This window comes from Grus americana, chromosome Z (genome assembly GCF_028858705.1).
Source record: "Grus americana isolate bGruAme1 chromosome Z, bGruAme1.mat, whole genome shotgun sequence".
Taxonomy (NCBI): domain Eukaryota; kingdom Metazoa; phylum Chordata; class Aves; order Gruiformes; family Gruidae; genus Grus; species Grus americana.
The window spans coordinates 51,109,006-51,130,806 of record NC_072891.1 but is presented as its reverse complement, the minus strand read 5'-3'; the positions used below and the strand labels follow the sequence as shown (position 1 = coordinate 51,130,806).

Here is a 21,801-nt window from a genome sequence, read left to right as displayed (position 1 = left end):
GGCCACTTGCTCACCCCTCCAGTGGGATGGGGAGGAGAATCAGAAGAAAAAAGTAAAACTCATGGGTTGGGATAAGGACAGTTTACTGGGACAGCAAAGGGAGAGGAAAATAACAACAGTACTTATAACACAATATACAAAACAGGTGATACACAATGCAATTTCTCACCCAACAGCTGACCAGGCACTCAGGCCCTCCTGAAGCTGCTGCCCCTCCCCAACTAGCCCCCTTTTATGCTGAGCATGACGTCACATGGTATGGAATATCCCTTTGGCTAGTTTGGGTCAGCTGTCCTGGCTGTGTCCCCTCCCAGCTTCTGGTGAAAATTAACTCTACCCTAGTCAAAACCCAGGACAGTAGTTTAGCTTGCTCTCTCAGACACTCATCAGAGGGTTACTTGGGTATTTGCATAATTTTCAGTCCCAGAAACAGAACAGTCTAAGTACAGTCAGTGACTTTAAAGAAAAAGGAACTCTCTTGTAGCTCCACAGCAACCTGGACCTAGCTTGGATTCTTCAAAGTCTTCCATGGCTGTTTCAAACACATCTTTGTCATTCATTTCTGAAGGTATGAATCTTTTCACCTAGTTTAATTCTTAAGGAACATGGAGCAGATACAAACAAAACCTAAACATACAGTGAGTTTCAACATAGCCGTGATCTCTTTAGTGTAACTATTACCTAAAGCTGGACAAAAATAATAAACTTGACACAATATTTCACTGTGTTGAATGCTCAGGTATTTTGTGTTGCTCTGTACACTGGAGACACATCCTTTAAAGTGGTCACTTTACTCTCCGCATTTTTCAACTGTCATGAGGACAAATATTTTCAGACCAAGCTCACTCTCTATGTGTGAACCCCTCATAAAACCTGAGTCCTTCTCAGTCCACAATCTTCTGAGTTTCATACTGTACTTTCTGTGTAAGCTCTGCCTCTTTTTCATACCTTTATCACCATCCCCATGGATGCCATCTTTACTAGAAATACTACATTAGCAAGCAGTACGGATCAGGAAGAGTCAACCTGTAAAGCTAATGTAACAATGTAACACCCATACTACATATATTTCAGCGTTTTGGGTTTTGTTCTTTTGTCAAGCTCCAGTTTGGACATGCAGACCAAATGCCTGTTTGTGGACGGAGTATATTTGGTCTGTCCTGGCATGCATCTTACAGTTCATTCAAGAATCCAATCCACACAGCCCAAGACGGCTCCAAAAACACATACTAAAACACAGCCAAATTCACTTTGAAAGAACAGCTCTGATCCAAACTAAAATACTGAAGTATACATACCTCTTGATTACTGGTTTTTAAATCCTTACAGATTGAATAAATATGTGATCTGTAAGCTTTCTCTACCAGTAACTTTCCACACCAAGCTCTTTTTCAGTAGATTATTACTTAATATGCATTTATTGTCTGATTTGAAGCGGTATTATCTGCAAGATGAGACATAAATTCCATCTGAGACCACTAAAACTTACAGTAATCCACTCTTCCTGAATTTAGAAGCCATCTAGCTTCTTCAAAATTCCTCCTATTGCTTCCCAACACACCTCCCACTCCATCCCTACCTCTGAAAAGCAGGAACCATTTCCAGACACCTCAGCAAGCTTAAAGAGACTTAAAAATAGACATTGCGTATCTCAATCATGCAGTTAAGTGGACACAAACACTACAGCAATTCAATTTCAGACCATACATCAGCTTCCATCTACTTCAGGTAAATCATTTCCACCTTCTGCCCATGAAGATTAAATAAAGGTGAAGTCCTTAGGTTGCTTACAGGCTTTTGTCATCCAGCTACATTTGATTACTTGGAAAAATAGAAGACATCAAGACATCTTCCAGTGGGTGTCGCAGATCCATCAGTAACGTAGAGCTGAAGGGCTATGTAGGATAACCCTACTTTCCCATGCCCACGTCCCTGTTTGTATAATATCCAAGACGAAGTTTGAGGTCTCCCTGCAATGCAGTTAACGTATCTCACTTTGTAACTGGCCTTACAAATTACAGGGCAGAGCAGCTGATTACACAGCCACAGAAGTAACAGATTGTAACTCAAGCAGAAGAAATTGATCGCAGGAAGGCTAAAATCTACCTTTTAGCAACAAACTGACAAGTGCTTTTAAGAGTTAGAAGAGAGCAACTAATACCCAGTTCTCCCATTTCCTGAAGGTTCAGCAATCTCTTAACAGCCACAAATTAGAAAAAAGGAAGTTTTCATTCAATTATATTTTTCTTACATAGTCTGACAGGTGTCTTAAGCTCAGTACTACTCATAATTTTAGCATCAATCTTTGGTTAACAAGGTACTGCAGAACACACTCATCTGAAGCACAACTAAACTGGCTGAGAGCAGAACAGAAATTAGAAAACTTATAGTAGTGCACACATCACATGGCTTTCCCCACATTTGGCTACCAATGGTTAATCTCAATATCTTTAAGTGCCTTTCATGAACTTGTTCTGACAGCAAGTTTCCCAGCCATAAACCTTTATCGTACCCCACTGTGTCTGCTAGTGATACCTTGTTCTTGCAATATGCATTCAGCTGTCTGCTCAGGAATGCTGTACCTCTGTGGGTTGGGTGGTTTTCTTCTTCCCTTCTGTGCAGTACATCCAGGAGAACAGCTGTGAGGCTACCACTACAGGACCACCTTTTTATTCTTAACACAACTATAGACCAGCCGCCTCCAGCTGAAGTCACGTCTTAGGGTAAAAACTCTGAAGGTTCAGAACCTTCAGAAGTACTTATAGAATACTTTCAAGTTGAATTAATTGAAATACCTTTATCAAACTTCCAAGTTGGGTTTGCATGGCAGGGTTTTGGTAGCGGGGGGGCTACAGGGGTGGCTTCTGTGAGAAGCTGCTAGAAGCTCCCCCCGTGTCTGACAGAGCCAATGCCAGCCGGCTCCAAGACGGGCCCGCCGCTGGCCAAGGCCAAGCCAATCAGCGCCTCTGTGATAACATATTTAAGAAGTAGAAAAACACTTAGAGGGGGAGAGCTTTTGCAGCCAGAGAGAGGAGTGAAAAGATGTAAGAAACTCTGCAGACACCAAGGTCAGTGCAGATGGAGGGGGAGGAGGAGCTCCAGGCGCCGGAGCAGAGATCCCCCCGCAGCCCGTGGTGAAGGCCATGGTGAAGCAGGCTGTCCCCCTGCAGCCCATGGAGGAAGGATGAGGGGGTGTAGCGATTCCACCTGCAGCCCGTGGAGGACCCCACGCCGGAGCAGGTGGAGGCACCTGAAGGAGGCTGCGGCCCGTGGGAAGCCCACGCTGGAGCAAGTTCCTGGCCGGACCGGTGGACCCGTGAAGAGGGGAGCCCACGCCAGGGCAGGTTTGCTGGCAGGATTTGTGACCCCGTGGGGGACCCCACGCTGGAGCAGTTTGCTCCTGAAGGTCTGCACCCCGTGAGAGGGACTCCATGCTGGAGCAGGGGAACAATGAGAGGAGTCCTGCCCCTGAGGATGAAGAAGCGACAGAAACACCGTGTGATGAACTGACCGTAACCCCCATTCCCCGTCCCCCTGTGCCGCTGAGGGGGGGGAAGGTTGAAGCCGGGAGTGAAGTTGAGCCCGGGAAGATGGGAGGGGTGGGGGGAAGTGTTTTAAGAGTTGATTTTATTTTCTCATTCCTCTACTCTGTTTTGCCTAGTAATAAATTAGATGAATTCCCTCTCTAAGTTTGGTCTGTTTTGCTCGTGACAACAATTAGTGAGTGAGCTCTCCCTGTCCTTATCTCAACCTACAAGCATTTCGTTATGCCTTTTCTCCCGTTTAGTGAATGAGGGGAGTGAGAGAGCGGCTCTGGTGGGCACCTGGCCTCCAGCCAGGCTCAACCCACCACATTACCTGAATAGAACTCACAACTCACAGCCTTTACCTGTCCACCTTCTACACTCCCACACTTCTCTAACACCTTTGGTGTTAAAATTGTACTCTGGAGAAGTGCTGCTCACAAATACCAGTTTTTCTTAAGGCATCTGCCTAAAGTCTTCCAAGTATCTTTCATCATAAAAACTGGTTTGCTGTGACTTCCCCATTTTAGCAGGAAAAATAGTTGCTGTATATTTATGCTGGAAGGCTGCCCTGGTTTCAGCAGGGATAGAGTTAATTTTCTTTCTGGCAGCTGGTATAGTACTGTGGTTTGGATTTAGGATGAGAGTAATGTTGATAACACATTAATATTTCAGTTGTTACCAAGCAGTCAGAGACTTTTCAGCTTCTCACATTGCTCTGCAAACACAAAGGCGGGGGGGCACCCAAGAAGCTGGGAGGGGACACAGCCAGGGCAGCTGACGCAAACTGACCAAAGGCATACTCCATACCATACAACATCATGTTCCGTTTATATCTGGGGGGTGGGCTGAGAGGCTGGACAGCTGGGGGCCTGGCACAGCAGCTGGGGTCTTGAACAGTACTGACTTCAGAAGGTGAGAAATTGTGCTGTTCATCACATGCTTTGTATATATTATTACTATTATTATCTTCCTTTTTTTTGTTTGTCCTATTAAACGGTTTTTATTTCAACCCACGAGTTTTCTCACTTTCACTCTTCTGATTCTCTCCCCATCCCACGAGGGGCAGCAGGCTGAGCGAGTGGCTGAGTGGCACTTAGCTGCCGGCTGGGGTAAAACCACAACACAGACATACCTGTAACTCTAACTTCAGGAAAATTCATTGTCTTGGAGATTTGATGACAATGTTGCATGAACAACTCTATGCAGCAACACAGAGAAACTACTATTCACTGAAGAACAAAGTCCACCCAATAAAATCTGGAATCTAAAATGCATGTGTACTACATCATGCTGCTTAGGTGCCAAGATGAAATGCCTTGAGCATCTTACAAGGCCCTACAGACAGAGTTAAGTATTTTCATTTCAAGTCCTCAATGCCATCAAAATCACGATGTAGAATTAAATACCAGCGTGCTATGGAACTATCACAGCTGCCATTAAGACTATTGCTTTACCCCTTCTCATCAGAAAGGCAGGGTCTTATAAAGCAGCCAGTGAGAAGAGGGCTCCAGCAGGAGCTGTACGTTTCCAATACATTGCACTGTACTGACACAGCCCTTGCACAGCATGTTTCAGAATTTCACATACAACACTTTTTAAAAAAAGTTTTAGCAGCAGCCTATACTGGCTTTATGAATATTTACATACCACTTTCAAAAAGCTTAAGAGTTTTATTCCCATGGTAAGCAGTTGCATCTTCAGGGTTTGAATGCCTTGGCAAATCACTATCTACAGAAGATGGTTAACAGCAGACTGAAACACGCTACATACTTAAACTCCAGAGAACACCATTCTAACTTGCAGAATTGTTTCCATCAGTAAGGCACACCAGACAGAGATGATTCCCACAAGCTAAATCTTTATTGTGCGAATGTTGTTGAGAGTATTTATTACCCTTCATAGACACACATACATTAAAAAAATACATTAACAGTGGCTAGATTGATGGGCAACACATTAAATCTATTTGGTGGAAATTTGTATGCATGCAGTTAACTGTTGTGGTGTAAACATCTTAGCCAGGAGGCCAGCCCAACTGACGACCACCCAGAACATGGAGATGCACGTGATAGACAGACTGCCCACCCTCAGGCCCTTCATTCACAACCATCCGGAATCCATTCGTCAGGCCCAGGTTAGCAGCACACTTCTTGCCAACAATCATTAAATGCCCAAGAAGCTGGAGGAGAAAAACAAAACAAAACAAAACAAAACACACCAAACAGAAAACACACAAAAAGGGGAGAGGGCAGGAAGGGAAGGAATGAGAGCAGAGAACCATTCAGATAAGCCAGTAAGCTAATTCTTAGAAACTCAGCCACTGCTTTTCAAATTGTTGTCTGCCTGCAACTGACACTTTCCAAAAAAAAGTTATAAAGACTGACTATGCATAATACAGGGGGGGAAAAGACCTATAGATTTTTTTCAAGCTAGACAGTAACAGACTACAAAATTGTCACAGAAGCTAAATTTATCTTATGGTTAAAGCCCCCAATACTTCTTCAGGCAACATGTAATTTTGGTGGGGAAAAACCTTTATCTTATCATGTAAAGGTTTACAAAATCTTTGAACTTGATGTTTACAGTTACAAATGAAATATTCAGCACCTCTCAGCTAACCTTCCCTTTCATCTCTGACCTGCCAAAAACCCCAAGCCCTTATTAGAATAAGTACTACTGCCTGTGAACCATGAACAGACACCAAGAGTGTACTCCAAAATAACTGCATTTTGCACTGCAAATACATACCCAGAGACACATTTTGCTTTATATCACTACTTTTACGGGAAAACCTGAATTCCTTTTACTGGAAAAGGATTATAGTATCGAAAAACTACTTTGCCTCTTTGAAATGTCAAGAGGAAAAGGGGCACAGTCTAGTAAATTATGAAGTAATCAGATACAATTTGGTGTACAGAAAGCTTCTAGAGTACTTACAGATTCATCAGAATCTTCTGCTTCAGATAACCTGACAATTGGCTTCTTAGGGATCACTAGGAAATGTGTTGGAGCTTGGGGTGAAATATCGTGGAACGCAAGACACTGGAAGAAGAGCAAACAGTTTAAGTGTAATTTGCTTCAGAGAAAGGCAAGAGTTTAAGTAAATCAATAAGCCCCACTAAATATATACTTAAGCAGATTATCAGATACCCCAAACATAAGCAAAGATGTTGATTTTTCTTGAGTGACGTATTATTCAAACTCCTCCAATTTCTAAACACAAAACACCTACTTACCAAGACCTGCTGGCATGAAAAAGATAATCGTTATTCTGTGTTAAGTATTATTTAAAAGCTATAGTCTTCTCAGCAAGTTAATATGCAATTAGGTTCATGATTTATTATTTCCACATATGCGTAACAACTAACAGAGCTGGTAGCATGCATGCCTATATAAAGTACATTTATGCTTATTTCATTTTTTTATTAACACTCCATTTAATAAAACAAATGGCAAACAGCTGCTAACCATCTTTCAGTTATGTCTGAATATTGCCTTGCAAGATAGCAGGTTCTTTGAAATTGCCTTGAAATTATGTGATTGAGGCCATATTACATTTCTGTTCTCAACAGCACCAAATATTTCAGGAAACTACTGTTTCAATGTATTAAGGCTGGCTCTACTTCAGACATTCTCAAATTGAGGGAAAAGTAGCACTTTTGAAATATAAACAGCTATATGTAGTAAGTAGTTGGCTCCCAACTAATTTTATACAAGTACCAAAATTACTATCAATAAGAAACTGCATGTAGCACCTAACTACATCAAATAAATCTCATATTAGGAACTTCCGATAGATAAGATAAATAGAAGAGAAAGCAAAGAAAGAGGAAAAAGGAAGCTATGCCTCTTTGTGCACATGGCTAACCACAGAACCAGGACTTGCTACTGCAGCCACCACAATCTGCAGGTACCTGCAGTGAGCATGGCACTCTGCCATTGCTAACCACAGGGCATCTCTGACTTACCCATCACATTTAACAGCAAAACATCTGGTAGTTACTGGTTGAGTTACGCCACAAAGAGTGCATACTTACAAACACATACCTTACATTCTTCAAAACATACACTTCCTAGATGCTTTTAGTTATCTATGAAACAATAAAGTGAATTTTCTATGCAACTATACTGCTTTTTTATTCTACTAAGAGGAATCATGGCCTTTGCCAAGAGTAAAGGTGGTGAAAAGCCTAAACTTTACTTATATTAACAATGCCTTATCTTGCATACCTCAAATCTGTCCTATTTTAAGCTATCTTTAAGAAGATAGTGCCCAGTTCTAAATCTCTTATGAACTGCTTGTTTCTCCCAAACAAAGAAAGGTGGTAAGCAACGAATGAATAAAACTACTTTGCACCTAATTAAATAAATCTTTGAGTTAATAATTTCGTGAGCATTTTTTCTATTCTATGTGGTCCACATAGAGACAGAATGCAAGTGAACAAACTGAGTCACGGAACTTAATGAGCAGAAGACTCATAGCAAGTAATTTTCTGTGGGACAGAGAGCAGAAGTAGTATCGAACAATCACAGAAAGTCACAGAATGACAGACCAGTTGAAGTTGGAAGGCAGAAAGTCCATGAGTGCATGGCAAACCAACCTTCATTTCAGCAAGTTTAGATTCAACTGAAACAACACTGATAAGGCTTAATTCCACAGAGACTTTGTACTTTTTAATATCTCCTTTTCTCTGCATGTCAATTAATGATTAAAAGCCTGCCTTAAATTTCTCCTTGTAACATTTCCAGCCACTTTTAAAGAGACCTTCATAGAATCAACAAAATTAATTGAAGATCATTCATTACAGTCAACTAAAGTCTAAAAGCAATTCTACACTTCTGTGTAGTTTAAAGTAAAAATCAACTGTGACACTACGTGTAATTACTCTTCCAGAAAATATTCTGCACCAATGGCAGTCAGAGTGGGTTATATGCTCTCAAGTCTCATCCAAGTCAATGGCCTAATTCTCAATCAAGTACAGTGCTCAGGTTACACTGCTGCAGCAAGAACAGCTGATGAAAAAAACTCATGCAGCTTTGACCAGGGTAAAGAAAGGATGCACACCCTCACATAAACACAGAGCGGTAAATAAGCATGTTCTTCACAAAGCAGTGAAAATTTCCAATATTCTTGAGAGTACATGGCAGCTGCAACGTCTCTGTGTCCATTGAGAAAACGTTGTTCCAAGCTATGCATAATTTTTAAGTACACAAACAGCAGACAAACAGCATCTTTAGTGAGTCTGTATTCTATACTGCAGATAATCCCTTATTTCAAAAGCCCCTGTTAATGTCCAGTATTTCAATTACCACCAAAAAAAAAGGGGGGGAGGGAGCGCTTATACTGGATACTAGTTTAGTTTATGTCTTGGAGATAACAGCTGCATTTTTTTCATAAACTAACCATTTCGCTAAACTCCTAGCATGCTGTGGTGCACCAGCATCACTGAATGCTATCAATCCCACCTCACCACAGAAATCTATTTTTGCAGGCTGCAGGATGATCAGTTCCAGACTTTTGTGAAGAGCAGAAAAAGCTGTAATTCTCTATAATTCTTTAATAATCCCTCTCAGAGGTTGATAACCAAAGCCTAGCAAGCACAGCTGTATAATCTCCATAACGCTACTAAGAGGCACATCAAGACCTGCAGTCCTGACGTACCGAAGCAGCTAGTTATGGTGCACTGCTGAGATACATACCCCCGGAATCCACACGGAGATCGCCAGCGGGTAGTTAATCTAAGGTTTCACCACTACCCTCCTACACCAGATGCGAGAACCCCCGTCCCTTGGCAGCAAAGCCTGCACGGCCTGCAACGCCGAAACGCCAGCGGCCGCCAGCGGGTGCGTTAGCGCCACAGCCCGTCCTCCACACGCAGGCCGGTGACACAGCGGGGCTGGGGCCCAGGCAGGCCGCGCAACACCTGCAGATCTGCGTCCGCCCAGGCACCCGCCGCGCCGCGAACCAAAGGAGCCCAATGCTTTACGGACGCTGCAGGAGGGTACGGAAAGGCCCCACCCGCCAACCCACCCGAGCACCTCAATGGCACCCCCCCGACCCAGGCGACTGCGAGCAGGAGGCGGCCGCGCACCGCCCGCACCTGCTCGTCCTCATAGATGATATTGGCAGGGATCTCCTTGCGGATGATCTTCCCGAAGATGGTGTCGCCGCCAGGCCGGGCGGCCTGCGCCTTGCTGATCTCGTCAGCCATGGCGCCGTCCGCGCGCGGCTCCCGTCGCCCGTCGCGCCGCTCTTCCTCCCGCGGCCACGCCCTCCACGGCGCTCATTGGGTTGACAGATCACGGCCGGCTGTGCCTACTTCACGATTGGTAATTTCGCCTGTCTTTTTCGCTAGTCCCCGCCCACTCGGCTGGCCCGCCCTCGCTGGTCCGCAGTGCTGGGGTTCAGGGAGGTGCGGAAGGATCGGGGGGGGGGCGGCTGTTAGCTCCGCGGAGGGACCAACGGTGTGGCATGAAAGCACGCTGTAGAGAGGCGGTGGTTGTAGGAGAGGCTGTTGCAGCCGGAAGTATTCTTTATTGCCGCATCAAATCCATCCCAAATGGATCCCAAACCCAACCCAAGTATTTGTGTGACTTCTTGGGACTGCACCCTGCAGCCAAAGGGCTGCTTCTGGCAGGGCTGCCCTTAGCTCTTCCGTACCAGTCTGCAAGGAGAACCACAAACTGCAGTGGATCCTGTCCTGGAGGCCCTGCTGCCTGAGCAGAGGTTCCCGAGATGAAAGCTGCGTGGCCTCTGGCACACAGCACAAGGTGAACAGACAACCAGCATCTCAAGGCCTTTTGGGTCCGCAGGGGCCCATCTAGGGCTTGCGCTGAGCCACGTAGGGGGCTTTTAGAAACATCAGCTCTGCCCCCAAAGCTTGGAGGGTGAAGTCATACAATACACGGGGTATACCTGTTTGAAACAATGAGATTTTTCTTCAGAAGAAAACGTATGAAATACGTTATTCTACCCCTGGCTGTAGGGCTGCAGCGTAGAGATCCTGAACGGGAGAGCGTTGGCCCTGGAGCCGCCTCCCACCCACATCGCGGCTTACCTCAGCAGGCCCAGGCTGGCGCCCAGGCCGCTGCCAGCTCACGGAGGAGCCCGCGGGCAAGCGCAGGCAGCCCTGCCTGCTATTTACGGTCTCCTCTCAGGTCTCGGCATACTGAGGGGTGGCGCTGTTTGAATGGCTGGCGTGGGCTACATCAGGAAAGGCAGCAGAGGTTAGGTTGGCCGCCCCGGAGCAGGCGGGGAGAGTTCCGCGGGAGGCCGCACGCGGTCCCCGGGCTGGCGAGGGAGGGAAGGCGGGGGACAAAGTCTGCCCGGAACAACGGCAAGGGTGACTCGCGCTCGCCGGGGCATCATTAGCGCGGGCACCAGCCAGCACCACGGCGGGGTGAGCAACATGACCGTGCCCTATCGTCACTTCCGCCTCCACCACTACCTGCTCATACGGTCCGGAAAAGGACGGCGGTCGCCATGGCGAGCCGCGGGCAGGTGAGTGTGCTGCGCATGCGCGAAGACACGGCAGGGACGCGGCGGGGAGAGGGCGCCAATGGCCGCAGCTGTCCCCAGAGGGGCTGCTCGGCCTGTCTCGTGAGGCCCCATGCTGGCCGCGTCTCCTGAGGCTTGCGGCGGGGTTTGGGGCCTCCCCGGTACTCGGAGATCGTCTTGAGTGAATTACAGGGGGGGCCGGTGGGGAAAGGACGGGGAGGGCCCGCGCAGGATCAGACCAGTGTGAGTCGGCCGTGGAGGCTCCCGGTGCCCCCCCTCCTTCCGTCGTCGCCGTAAAGCACCCGCGGGGCCGACCCTGGCCTTCCTACTTTGGCCTGCGCCCAGCATAAGACCGGGACTCACTCGTGCTGTACAGGGCCAGAGGCATAGGGGGAAGCCTGCAGCCGTCAGGCTATTGCTGCCATGTGCCAGCTGCATCTAGAATTTTCTCCCCCACAGAATCACAGATTCACAGAATGGTAGGGGTTGGAAGGGACCTCTGCAGGTCATCTAGTCCAAACCCCCTGTTAGAGAGAATCACCCAGACCAGGTTGCGCAGGATTGCATCCATGCGGCTTTTGAATATCTCCAGAGAAGGAAACTCTGCCACCTCTCTGGGCAGCCTGTTCCAGTGCTCTGTCACCCTCAAAGGGAAGAAGTTTTTCCTCATACTCAGATGGAACTTCTCTGTTCCAGTTTGTGCCTGTCGCCCCTTGTCCTGTTGCTGGGCACCACTGAAAAGAGTCTGGCCCATGGTCTTGACGTCCGCCTTTAGATATTTTTCGCCCTTTAGATATTTTTAAGTGTTGGTGAGATCCCCTGTCAATCTTTTCCGGACTAAACAGACCCAGCTCTCTCAGCCTTTCCTCATAAGAGAGATGCTCCAGTCCCTTAATCATCTCTGTAGCCCTCTGCTGAACTCTCTCCAGTAGTTCCCTGTCTTTCTTAAACTGGGGAGCCCAGAACTGGACACAGAACTCCAGATGAGGCCTCACCAGGGCAGAGTAGAAGGGGAAGATAACGTCCCTCGACCTGCTGGCCACGCTCTTCTTGATGCACCCCAGGGTACCATTGGTCTTGGCCACAAAGGCACATTGCTGGCTCATGCTTAACTTACTGTCCATCAGGATTCCCAGGTCCTTCTCTGCAGCGCTGCTTCCCAGCAGGTCAGCCCCTATCCTGTACTGGTGCTTGGGGTTGTTCTTCCCTAGGAGCAGGTGCCTACACTTGCCCTTGATGAATTTCATTTGGTTCCTCTCCGCCCAGCTCTCCAGCCTCTCCAGGTCTCGCTGAATGGCAGCGCAACCTTCTGGTGGATCGGCCACTCCTGCCAGCTTAGTATCGTCAGCAAACTGCTGAGGGTGCACTCTGTCCCCTTGTCCAGGTGATTGATGAATATGTTGAACGAGACTGGACCCAGCACTGACCCCTGGGGCACACAGCTAGCTACAGGCCTCCAACTAGACTCTGTGCCACTTCTCACAACCCTCTGAGCTCTGCCATTCAGCTAGTTCTCAACCCACCTCACTGTCCACTCATCCAACCCACACTTCCTAAGCTGACCTGTGAGGATGTTATGACAGATGGTGTCAAAAGCCTTGCTGAAGTCAAGGTACAGAACAGCCACTGCTCTCCCTTCATCCACCCAGTCATTCATGCCATCATAGAAGGCTATTGGATTGGTCAGGCATGATTGTCCCTTGGTGAATCCCCTGGTAACCACCTCTTCCTCCACATGCTTAGAAATGACCCCCAGAATGGGCTGTTCCATCACCTTCCCAGGGATGGAGGTGAGGCTGACTGGCCTGTAGTTTTCCAGGTCTTCCTTCTTGCCCTTTTTGAGGACCGGAGTGACATTGGCTTTCCTCCAGCCCACAGGCACCTCTCCTGTTCTCCATGAACTTTCAAAGATGATGGGGGGTGGCTTAGCAATAACATCTGCCAAGTCCCTGAGCACTCATGGGTGCATCCCATCAGGGCCCATGGATTTGTGGCTGTTGAGTTTGCCTCAATGTTCTCTAACCCTATCCTCCTCAACCGAGGGGAGGTCTTCCTTTCTCCAGACTTTCTCTCTTACCTCCAGGGTCTGGGAGTCCTGAGGGCCGGCCTTAGCAGTAAAGACGGAAGCAAAGGCAGCACTCAGTAACTCAGTTTTCTCTGTATCCTCCGTCACCAGTGCACTCACCTCATTCAGCAGCAGGCCCACAGTTTCCCTGGTCTTCCTTTTGCTGCTGATGGACTTGAAGAAGCCTTTCTTGTTGTCCTTGACATCCCTTGCCAGATTTAATTCCAAGTGGGACTTAGCCTTCCTCATTGCATCCCTACATTCTCTGACGACGCCCCTGTATTCCTCCCAAATGGCCAGTCCCTTTTTCCACATTCTGTAAACTTCCTTCTTCCCTTTGAGTTTTTCCCGGAGCTCCTTGCTCATCCATGCAGGTCTCCTGCATCCTTTGCTTGATTTCTTACTCTTTGGGAGGCACTGATCTTGAGCTTGGAGGAAGTGGTGCTTGAATACTGACCAGCTCTCTTGGGTCCCCCTACCTTCTAGAGCCCTAACCCATGCGGTTCTGCCAAGCAGGTCTTCGAAAAGGCCAAAGTTAGCTCTCCTGAAGTCCAGGGTTGTAATCCTACTTATAGCCCTGCTTCTTCCACGCAGGATCCTGAACTCCACCATCTCATGCAGCCAAAGCTGCCCCCAACCTTCACATCCCCAACCAATCCTCCTTTGTTTGTTAGAACTAGATCCAGCCGCACCCCTGTCCTCGTGGACGACTCCACCACCTGTGCCAAAAAGTTGTCATCAATGCTGTGCAGGAACCTCCTGGACTGTACGTGCCTGGCTGTGGTGCCTTTCCGGCAAATATGACGGTGGTTGAACACCCACAACAGTGTCACCCATATAAGCCTGCCCCTTAATCCTTACCCATAAGCTCTCGACTCGTTCTTCATCCGTGCCTAGGCAGAGCTTGATGCATTCCAGCTACTCTCTCACATAAAGAGCAACTCCACCACCTTGCCTTGCTGGCCTGTCTTTCCTAAAAAGTAGGTAGCCATCCACGACAGCATTCCAGTCACGTGAGCTATCCCACCGTGTCTCTGTAATTGCATGAGATCATGCCCTGCGACCGCACACAGACCTGTAGTTCCTCCTGTTTATTCTCCGTGCTGCGTGTGTTGGTGTACAGGCATTTCAGAGAGGTAATCAAGCACGGAGGTTTCCGTGGAGGAGTGCAAGAGGGTCCACCATAGCCATACCCACCCTTGAGGTGATTGCCGTTTTGGTTCTCATCTTGGGAGGCAGCTAAGAACCATTTGTCTGCTGCTCTGGTTGGCCTGGCTTATTGCCCAGTTGGATGCAATGGCACGAGCATTGGACCCCAGCCCCCGAGTCCTTCAGATTAAAGCCCGTCTCCCCAAGTTGGCCGGCCTGCTGCCAAAGATTGCCTTGCCTTTTCCGGACGGGTGGATCCCGTCCCTCCCTAACAGGTTATAGTCATCAAAGAATGCAGGGCCTTGTCCAAACGCCTCTTTGTAAGGCACTGACAGGCATGGGGCAGCCACCAGCTCTCTAGGAAGCCTGTTGCAGCCTCTGACCACCCTCTTGGCAAAGAAACACTGAGACTTTTCCTGCAGTTTTCATGTATTTCCTTTATTGGGATGTTTGGATTTGGGGGGCTGGGAGCTCTTGATGGCTGGTGCAGGCCCCAGCTGATGGCCCAGTCCTAGTCTGGCCGTCCCCCGAGGCACCCTGCTGGGTCACCGCCGCGGTGCTGGCCTTTTGTTGGCTGGAGAGGTGTCGGAGCTGCCGGTCCTCCTCTTTGGGGGTCGCCGTGGCCCTTCAGGGGAGCCTTCGCTGCCCCGGCTGGAAATGGAGGGCCCGGGCACAGCCTGCCCTGGCTCTTCCTGGGGCTCCTCTTGCTCCGCAGAGATGGTAACAGGAGCAGAGGGCTGGCTGCCGGGACCCCCACCACTGGCAGCGGACGAGGTGCCGGGCAGCTCCTCCGTGCTGGGTCTCGCAGGGCTGCCGGAGGGGGCTGCGCTGGGGGCGAGAGACCCTCCTTGGGAGGCAGCGGGGCCCGGGGCACCCGCAGGGCTGCCCTCCCGCCCCCCGGCAGCACGGGCATCCTGCCGTCGCAGCAGACGGTGGGCCTCTCTGCTGTGCCCTTGCACGGCGACACGTGCACGCTGTCGCACCAGTGTCGCCGTGGGGTTTTGGTGGGAGACCCCCAGCATCCGGCCCGGCAGCTCTCTCTCCAGCCCGCGGTTGTTCGGGGTGCCCATGAGGGTGGCAAACATCTCCTCCTGCTCCCGTTGGACCAGGGGCTGCAGGATCTGGATGAGCGTTGAGTTGTTGCGCAAACCGCTCATCCAGTTTGGGGTGTGGAGGCCACCCACAGGACGCCTGGGCAGCCCTTCTGCAGCCCACCGTTGGGGTGCTCCAGGGTGATGGAGGTGGTGGGCGGCTGGGTGCCTGGGAGCTCCTCCCCCCTGGCGGACGACGACTGGTGGAGTCACGGGTGGTGTGACGACGTGCTCCACGTAGTCATCGTCCGCCCGCACCGAGTGCAAGATGGAGCGTATTCCCCTCTTGCAGAGGGGGCACTCGGGCTTGGTCTCAGCCCACCGCAGGATGCAGGGGTAGCAGAAGCGGTGGAGGCATGGCATCACGAAGCTGGGCTCCTCCCAGCTGCCCAGGCAGATGGGACAGCGGTCCTCCAGCTCCGTGGCCATGGCCTCCATGTTCTGCGGTGGGCTGGAGGGAGCTGGTGATGACGAGCCGCTCCCTCTCACCGGCGCTGCGGCAGCGGGTGTCACGCTAGAAAAGGAAGAGAGGCCATGAGCGTTGGCTGGCCTGTTGGCTGTTGGAAGACATGCCCAGGTCCCTCAAGGAGGAAACCCTGGCAGCCCCCCAGGGTGAGGTGCCCCCTCCCAGCTCACCTGTGCTGCTGCGAGCGCGCCTCCTGGGTGCCCCGGCTGCCTGAACCTGGCAGGGCCGGGGAGAGTCCTCCGACGGCTCTGGGGTCGGGCACTGAGAGCTGCAGCAAACAACTCCCCGAGCACAACACCAGCACCAAAGGCCTCGCTCAACACTCCAAACCTCGCCAACTGCTCAGCCGGAGTGCGGGCACAAACCGGCTGGGTGTGGCCCGGCGCCCGAATATAAGCAGCGAGGGATGCGTGGTCACAATCCGTCGCTCGGGGACATCATAGTCCATCGCTAGGTGACATCGCAGTCCGTTGTTCAGGGATGTCTCAGCCCATCCGTCGGTGACGAGAGAGCCTGTTGCTCGGAGACTCGGTGACATCATTGTTTGGTGACGTCACAAGTCTATGGCTCGGGGATGCCACAACATCCATCCTTTCCCAAAGTGGTCACCCCGGCCGCGCTGCGGCCGCAGCACAGGCATCTGGGATTACCGCAACGCCACCGCCCGCTCCATCCCCCCATCTCTTGTCTTGTGCTTGGCATCGGTGTTTCACGCCAGTCACCGAGGCCTCGGCCATGCCTTCCCAGGGCCCCAGTGGCCCCGTGAGGTCACGCTGGCCATGGCAGACGTCTCCAGGCACATGCGGCAAGAGGGTTCACTCGGTAACACCTCGTGCCTCCCTGGGAGGCTGCAGGACAAAGTCCCACGGGCTCTCCCCATGTACACTGTCCACTCATCCAACCCACACTTCCTAAGCTGACCTGTGAGGATGTTATGACAGATGGTGTCAAAAGCCTTGCTGAAGTCAAGGTACAGAACAGCCACTGCTCTCCCTTCATCCACCCAGTCATTCATGCCATCATAGAAGGCTATTGGATTGGTCAGGCATGATTGTCCCTTGGTGAATCCCCTGGTAACCACCTCTTCCTCCACATGCTTAGAAATGACCCCCAGAATGGGCTGTTCCATCACCTTCCCAGGGATGGAGGTGAGGCTGACTGGCCTGTAGTTTTCCAGGTCTTCCTTCTTGCCCTTTTTGAGGACCGGAGTGACATTGGCTTTCCTCCAGCCCACAGGCACCTCTCCTGTTCTCCATGAACTTTCAAAGATGATGGGGGGTGGCTTAGCAATAACATCTGCCAAGTCCCTAAGCACTCATGGGTGCATCCCATCAGGGCCCATGGATTTGTGGCTGTTGAGTTTGCCTCAATGTTCTCTAACCCTATCCTCCTCAACCGAGGGGAGGTCTTCCTTTCTCCAGACTTTCTCTCTTACCTCCAGGGTCTGGGAGTCCTGAGGGCCGGCCTTAGCAGTAAAGACGGAAGCAAAGGCAGCACTCAGTAACTCAGTTTTCTCTGTATCCTCCGTCACCAGTGCACTCACCTCATTCAGCAGCAGGCCCACAGTTTCCCTGGTCTTCCTTTTGCTGCTGATGGACTTGAAGAAGCCTTTCTTGTTGTCCTTGACATCCCTTGCCAGATTTAATTCCAAGTGGGACTTAGCCTTCCTCATTGCATCCCTACATTCTCTGACGACGCCCCTGTATTCCTCCCAAATGGCCAGTCCCTTTTTCCACATTCTGTAAACTTCCTTCTTCCCTTTGAGTTTTTCCCGGAGCTCCTTGCTCATCCATGCAGGTCTCCTGCATCCTTTGCTTGATTTCTTACTCTTTGGGAGGCACTGATCTTGAGCTTGGAGGAAGTGGTGCTTGAATACTGACCAGCTCTCTTGGGTCCCCCTACCTTCTAGAGCCCTAACCCATGCGGTTCTGCCAAGCAGGTCTTCGAAAAGGCCAAAGTTAGCTCTCCTGAAGTCCAGGGTTGTAATCCTACTTATAGCCCTGCTTCTTCCACGCAGGATCCTGAACTCCACCATCTCATGCAGCCAAAGCTGCCCCCAACCTTCACATCCCCAACCAATCCTCCTTTGTTTGTTAGAACTAGATCCAGCCGCACCCCTGTCCTCGTGGACGACTCCACCACCTGTGCCAAAAAGTTGTCATCAATGCTGTGCAGGAACCTCCTGGACTGTACGTGCCTGGCTGTGGTGCCTTTCCGGCAAATATGACGGTGGTTGAACACCCACAACAGTGTCACCCATATAAGCCTGCCCCTTAATCCTTACCCATAAGCTCTCGACTCGTTCTTCATCCGTGCCTAGGCAGAGCTTGATGCATTCCAGCTACTCTCTCACATAAAGAGCAACTCCACCACCTTGCCTTGCTGGCCTGTCTTTCCTAAAAAGTAGGTAGCCATCCACGACAGCATTCCAGTCACGTGAGCTATCCCACCGTGTCTCTGTAATTGCATGAGATCATGCCCTGCGACCGCACACAGACCTGTAGTTCCTCCTGTTCATTCTCCGTGCTGCGTGTGTTGGTGTACAGGCATTTCAGAGAGGTAATCAAGCACGGAGGTTTCCGTGGAGGAGTGCAAGAGGGTCCACCATAGCCATACCCACCCTTGAGGTGATTGCCGTTTTGGTTCTCATCTTGGGAGGCAGCTAAGAACCATTTGTCTGCTGCTCTGGTTGGCCTGGCTTATTGCCCAGTTGGATGCAATGGCACGAGCATTGGACCCCAGCCCCCGAGTCCTTCAGATTAAAGCCCGTCTCCCCAAGTTGGCCGGCCTGCTGCCAAAGATTGCCTTGCCTTTTCCGGACGGGTGGATCCCGTCCCTCCCTAACAGGTTATAGTCATCAAAGAATGCAGGGCCTTGTCCAAACGCCTCTTTGTAAGGCACTGACAGGCATGGGGCAGCCACCAGCTCTCTAGGAAGCCTGTTGCAGCCTCTGACCACCCTCTTGGCAAAGAAACACTGAGACTTTTCCTGCAGTTTTCATGTATTTCCTTTATTGGGATGTTTGGATTTGGGGGGCTGGGAGCTCTTGATGGCTGGTGCAGGCCCCAGCTGATGGCCCAGTCCTAGTCTGGCCGTCCCCCGAGGCACCCTGCTGGGTCACCGCCGCGGTGCTGGCCTTTTGTTGGCTGGAGAGGTGTCGGAGCTGCCGGTCCTCCTCTTTGGGGGTCGCCGTGGCCCTTCAGGGGAGCCTTCGCTGCCCCGGCTGGAAATGGAGGGCCCGGGCACAGCCTGCCCTGGCTCTTCCTGGGGCCCCTCTTGCTCCGCAGAGATGGTAACAGGAGCAGAGGGCTGGCTGCCGGGACCCCCACCACTGGCAGCGGACGAGGTGCCGGGCAGCTCCTCCATGCTGGGTCTCGCAGGGCTGCCGGAGGGGGCTGCGCTGGGGGCGAGAGACCCTCCTTGGGAGGCAGCGGGGCCCGGGGCACCCGCAGGGCTGCCCTCCCGCCCCCCGGCAGCACGGGCATCCTGCCGTCGCAGCAGACGGTGGGCCTCTCTGCTGTGCCCTTGCACGGCGACACGTGCACGCTGTCGCACCAGTGTCGCCGTGGGGTTTTGGTGGGAGACCCCCAGCATCCGGCCCGGCAGCTCTCTCTCCAGCCCGCGGTTGTTCGGGGTGCCCATGAGGGTGGCAAACATCTCCTCCTGCTCCCGTTGGACCAGGGGCTGCAGGATCTGGATGAGCGTTGAGTTGTTGCGCAAACCGCTCATCCAGTTTGGGGTGTGGAGGCCACCCACAGGACGCCTGGGCAGCCCTTCTGCAGCCCACCGTTGGGGTGCTCCAGGGTGATGGAGGTGGTGGGCGGCTGGGTGCCTGGGAGCTCCTCCCCCCTGGCGGACGACGACTGGTGGAGTCACGGGTGGTGTGACGACGTGCTCCACGTAGTCATCGTCCGCCCGCACCGAGTGCAAGATGGAGCGTATTCCCCTCTTGCAGAGGGGGCACTCGGGCTTGGTCTCAGCCCACCGCAGGATGCAGGGGTAGCAGAAGCGGTGGAGGCATGGCATCACGAAGCTGGGCTCCTCCCAGCTGCCCAGGCAGATGGGACAGCGGTCCTCCAGCTCCGTGGCCATGGCCTCCATGTTCTGCGGTGGGCTGGAGGGAGCTGGTGATGACGAGCCGCTCCCTCTCACCGGCGCTGCGGCAGCGGGTGTCACGCTAGAAAAGGAAGAGAGGCCATGAGCGTTGGCTGGCCTGTTGGCTGTTGGAAGACATGCCCAGGTCCCTCAAGGAGGAAACCCTGGCAGCCCCCCAGGGTGAGGTGCCCCCTCCCGGCTCACCTGTGCTGCTGCGAGCGCGCCTCCTGGGTGCCCCGGCTGCCTGAACCTGGCAGGGCCGGGGAGAGTCCTCCGACGGCTCTGGGGTCGGGCACTGAGAGCTGCAGCAAACAACTCCCCGAGCACAACACCAGCACCAAAGGCCTCGCTCAACACTCCAAACCTCGCCAACTGCTCAGCCGGAGTGCGGGCACAAACCGGCTGGGTGTGGCCCGGCGCCCGAATATAAGCAGCGAGGGATGCGTGGTCACAATCCGTCGCTCGGGGACATCATAGTCCATCGCTAGGTGACATCGCAGTCCGTTGTTCAGGGATGTCTCAGCCCATCCGTCGGTGACGAGAGAGCCTGTTGCTCGGAGACTCGGTGACATCATTGTTTGGTGACGTCACAAGTCTATGGCTCGGGGATGCCACAACATCCATCCTTTCCCAAAGTGGTCACCCCGGCCGCGCTGCGGCCGCAGCACAGGCATCTGGGATTACCGCAACGCCACCGCCCGCTCCATCCCCCCATCTCTTGTCTTGTGCTTGGCATCGGTGTTTCACGCCAGTCACCGAGGCCTCGGCCATGCCTTCCCAGGGCCCCAGTGGCCCCGTGAGGTCACGCTGGCCATGGCAGACGTCTCCAGGCACATGCGGCAAGAGGGTTCACTCGGTAACACCTCGTGCCTCCCTGGGAGGCTGCAGGACAAAGTCCCACGGGCTCTCCCCATGTACACTGTCCACTCATCCAACCCACACTTCCTAAGCTGACCTGTGAGGATGTTATGACAGATGGTGTCAAAAGCCTTGCTGAAGTCAAGGTACAGAACAGCCACTGCTCTCCCTTCATCCACCCAGTCATTCATGCCATCATAGAAGGCTATTGGATTGGTCAGGCATGATTGTCCCTTGGTGAATCCCCTGGTAACCACCTCTTCCTCCACATGCTTAGAAATGACCCCCAGAATGGGCTGTTCCATCACCTTCCCAGGGATGGAGGTGAGGCTGACTGGCCTGTAGTTTTCCAGGTCTTCCTTCTTGCCCTTTTTGAGGACCGGAGTGACATTGGCTTTCCTCCAGCCCACAGGCACCTCTCCTGTTCTCCATGAACTTTCAAAGATGATGGGGGGTGGCTTAGCAATAACATCTGCCAAGTCCCTGAGCACTCATGGGTGCATCCCATCAGGGCCCATGGATTTGTGGCTGTTGAGTTTGCCTCAATGTTCTCTAACCCTATCCTCCTCAACCGAGGGGAGGTCTTCCTTTCTCCAGACTTTCTCTCTTACCTCCAGGGTCTGGGAGTCCTGAGGGCCGGCCTTAGCAGTAAAGACGGAAGCAAAGGCAGCACTCAGTAACTCAGTTTTCTCTGTATCCTCCGTCACCAGTGCACTCACCTCATTCAGCAGCAGGCCCACAGTTTCCCTGGTCTTCCTTTTGCTGCTGATGGACTTGAAGAAGCCTTTCTTGTTGTCCTTGACATCCCTTGCCAGATTTAATTCCAAGTGGGACTTAGCCTTCCTCATTGCATCCCTACATTCTCTGACGACGCCCCTGTATTCCTCCCAAATGGCCAGTCCCTTTTTCCACATTCTGTAAACTTCCTTCTTCCCTTTGAGTTTTTCCCGGAGCTCCTTGCTCATCCATGCAGGTCTCCTGCATCCTTTGCTTGATTTCTTACTCTTTGGGAGGCACTGATCTTGAGCTTGGAGGAAGTGGTGCTTGAATAC

The 21,801-nt window shown here is 51.6% G+C and overlaps 2 protein-coding genes across 3 annotated transcripts in view; one reads left to right on the top strand and one right to left on the bottom strand.

Moving 5' to 3' along the window:
- Positions 1–5,365: 5,365 nt before the first annotated feature.
- On the bottom strand, positions 5,366–9,799 carry HINT1 (histidine triad nucleotide binding protein 1). Its single transcript, XM_054811008.1, has 3 exons — positions 9,629–9,799; positions 6,465–6,569; positions 5,366–5,706 (listed from the first exon to the last, which is right to left on the bottom strand). Exons 1-3 carry the CDS (start codon positions 9,737–9,739, stop codon positions 5,542–5,544), a joined length of 381 nt encoding a protein of 126 aa, XP_054666983.1. The 5' UTR covers positions 9,740–9,799; the 3' UTR covers positions 5,366–5,541.
- A 1,081-nt stretch (positions 9,800–10,880) lies between these two features.
- The window catches only part of LYRM7 (LYR motif containing 7), a 39,575-nt gene continuing 28,654 nt past the window's right edge, over positions 10,881–21,801 (top strand). For both annotated transcript variants that reach the window (XM_054811011.1, XM_054811010.1), the window contains exon 1: positions 10,881–11,028. In XM_054811011.1, coding sequence (XP_054666986.1) covers positions 11,011–11,028 — 18 coding nt within the window. In that variant the 5' untranslated portion in view covers positions 10,881–11,010. The remainder of the gene's footprint in view (positions 11,029–21,801) is intronic.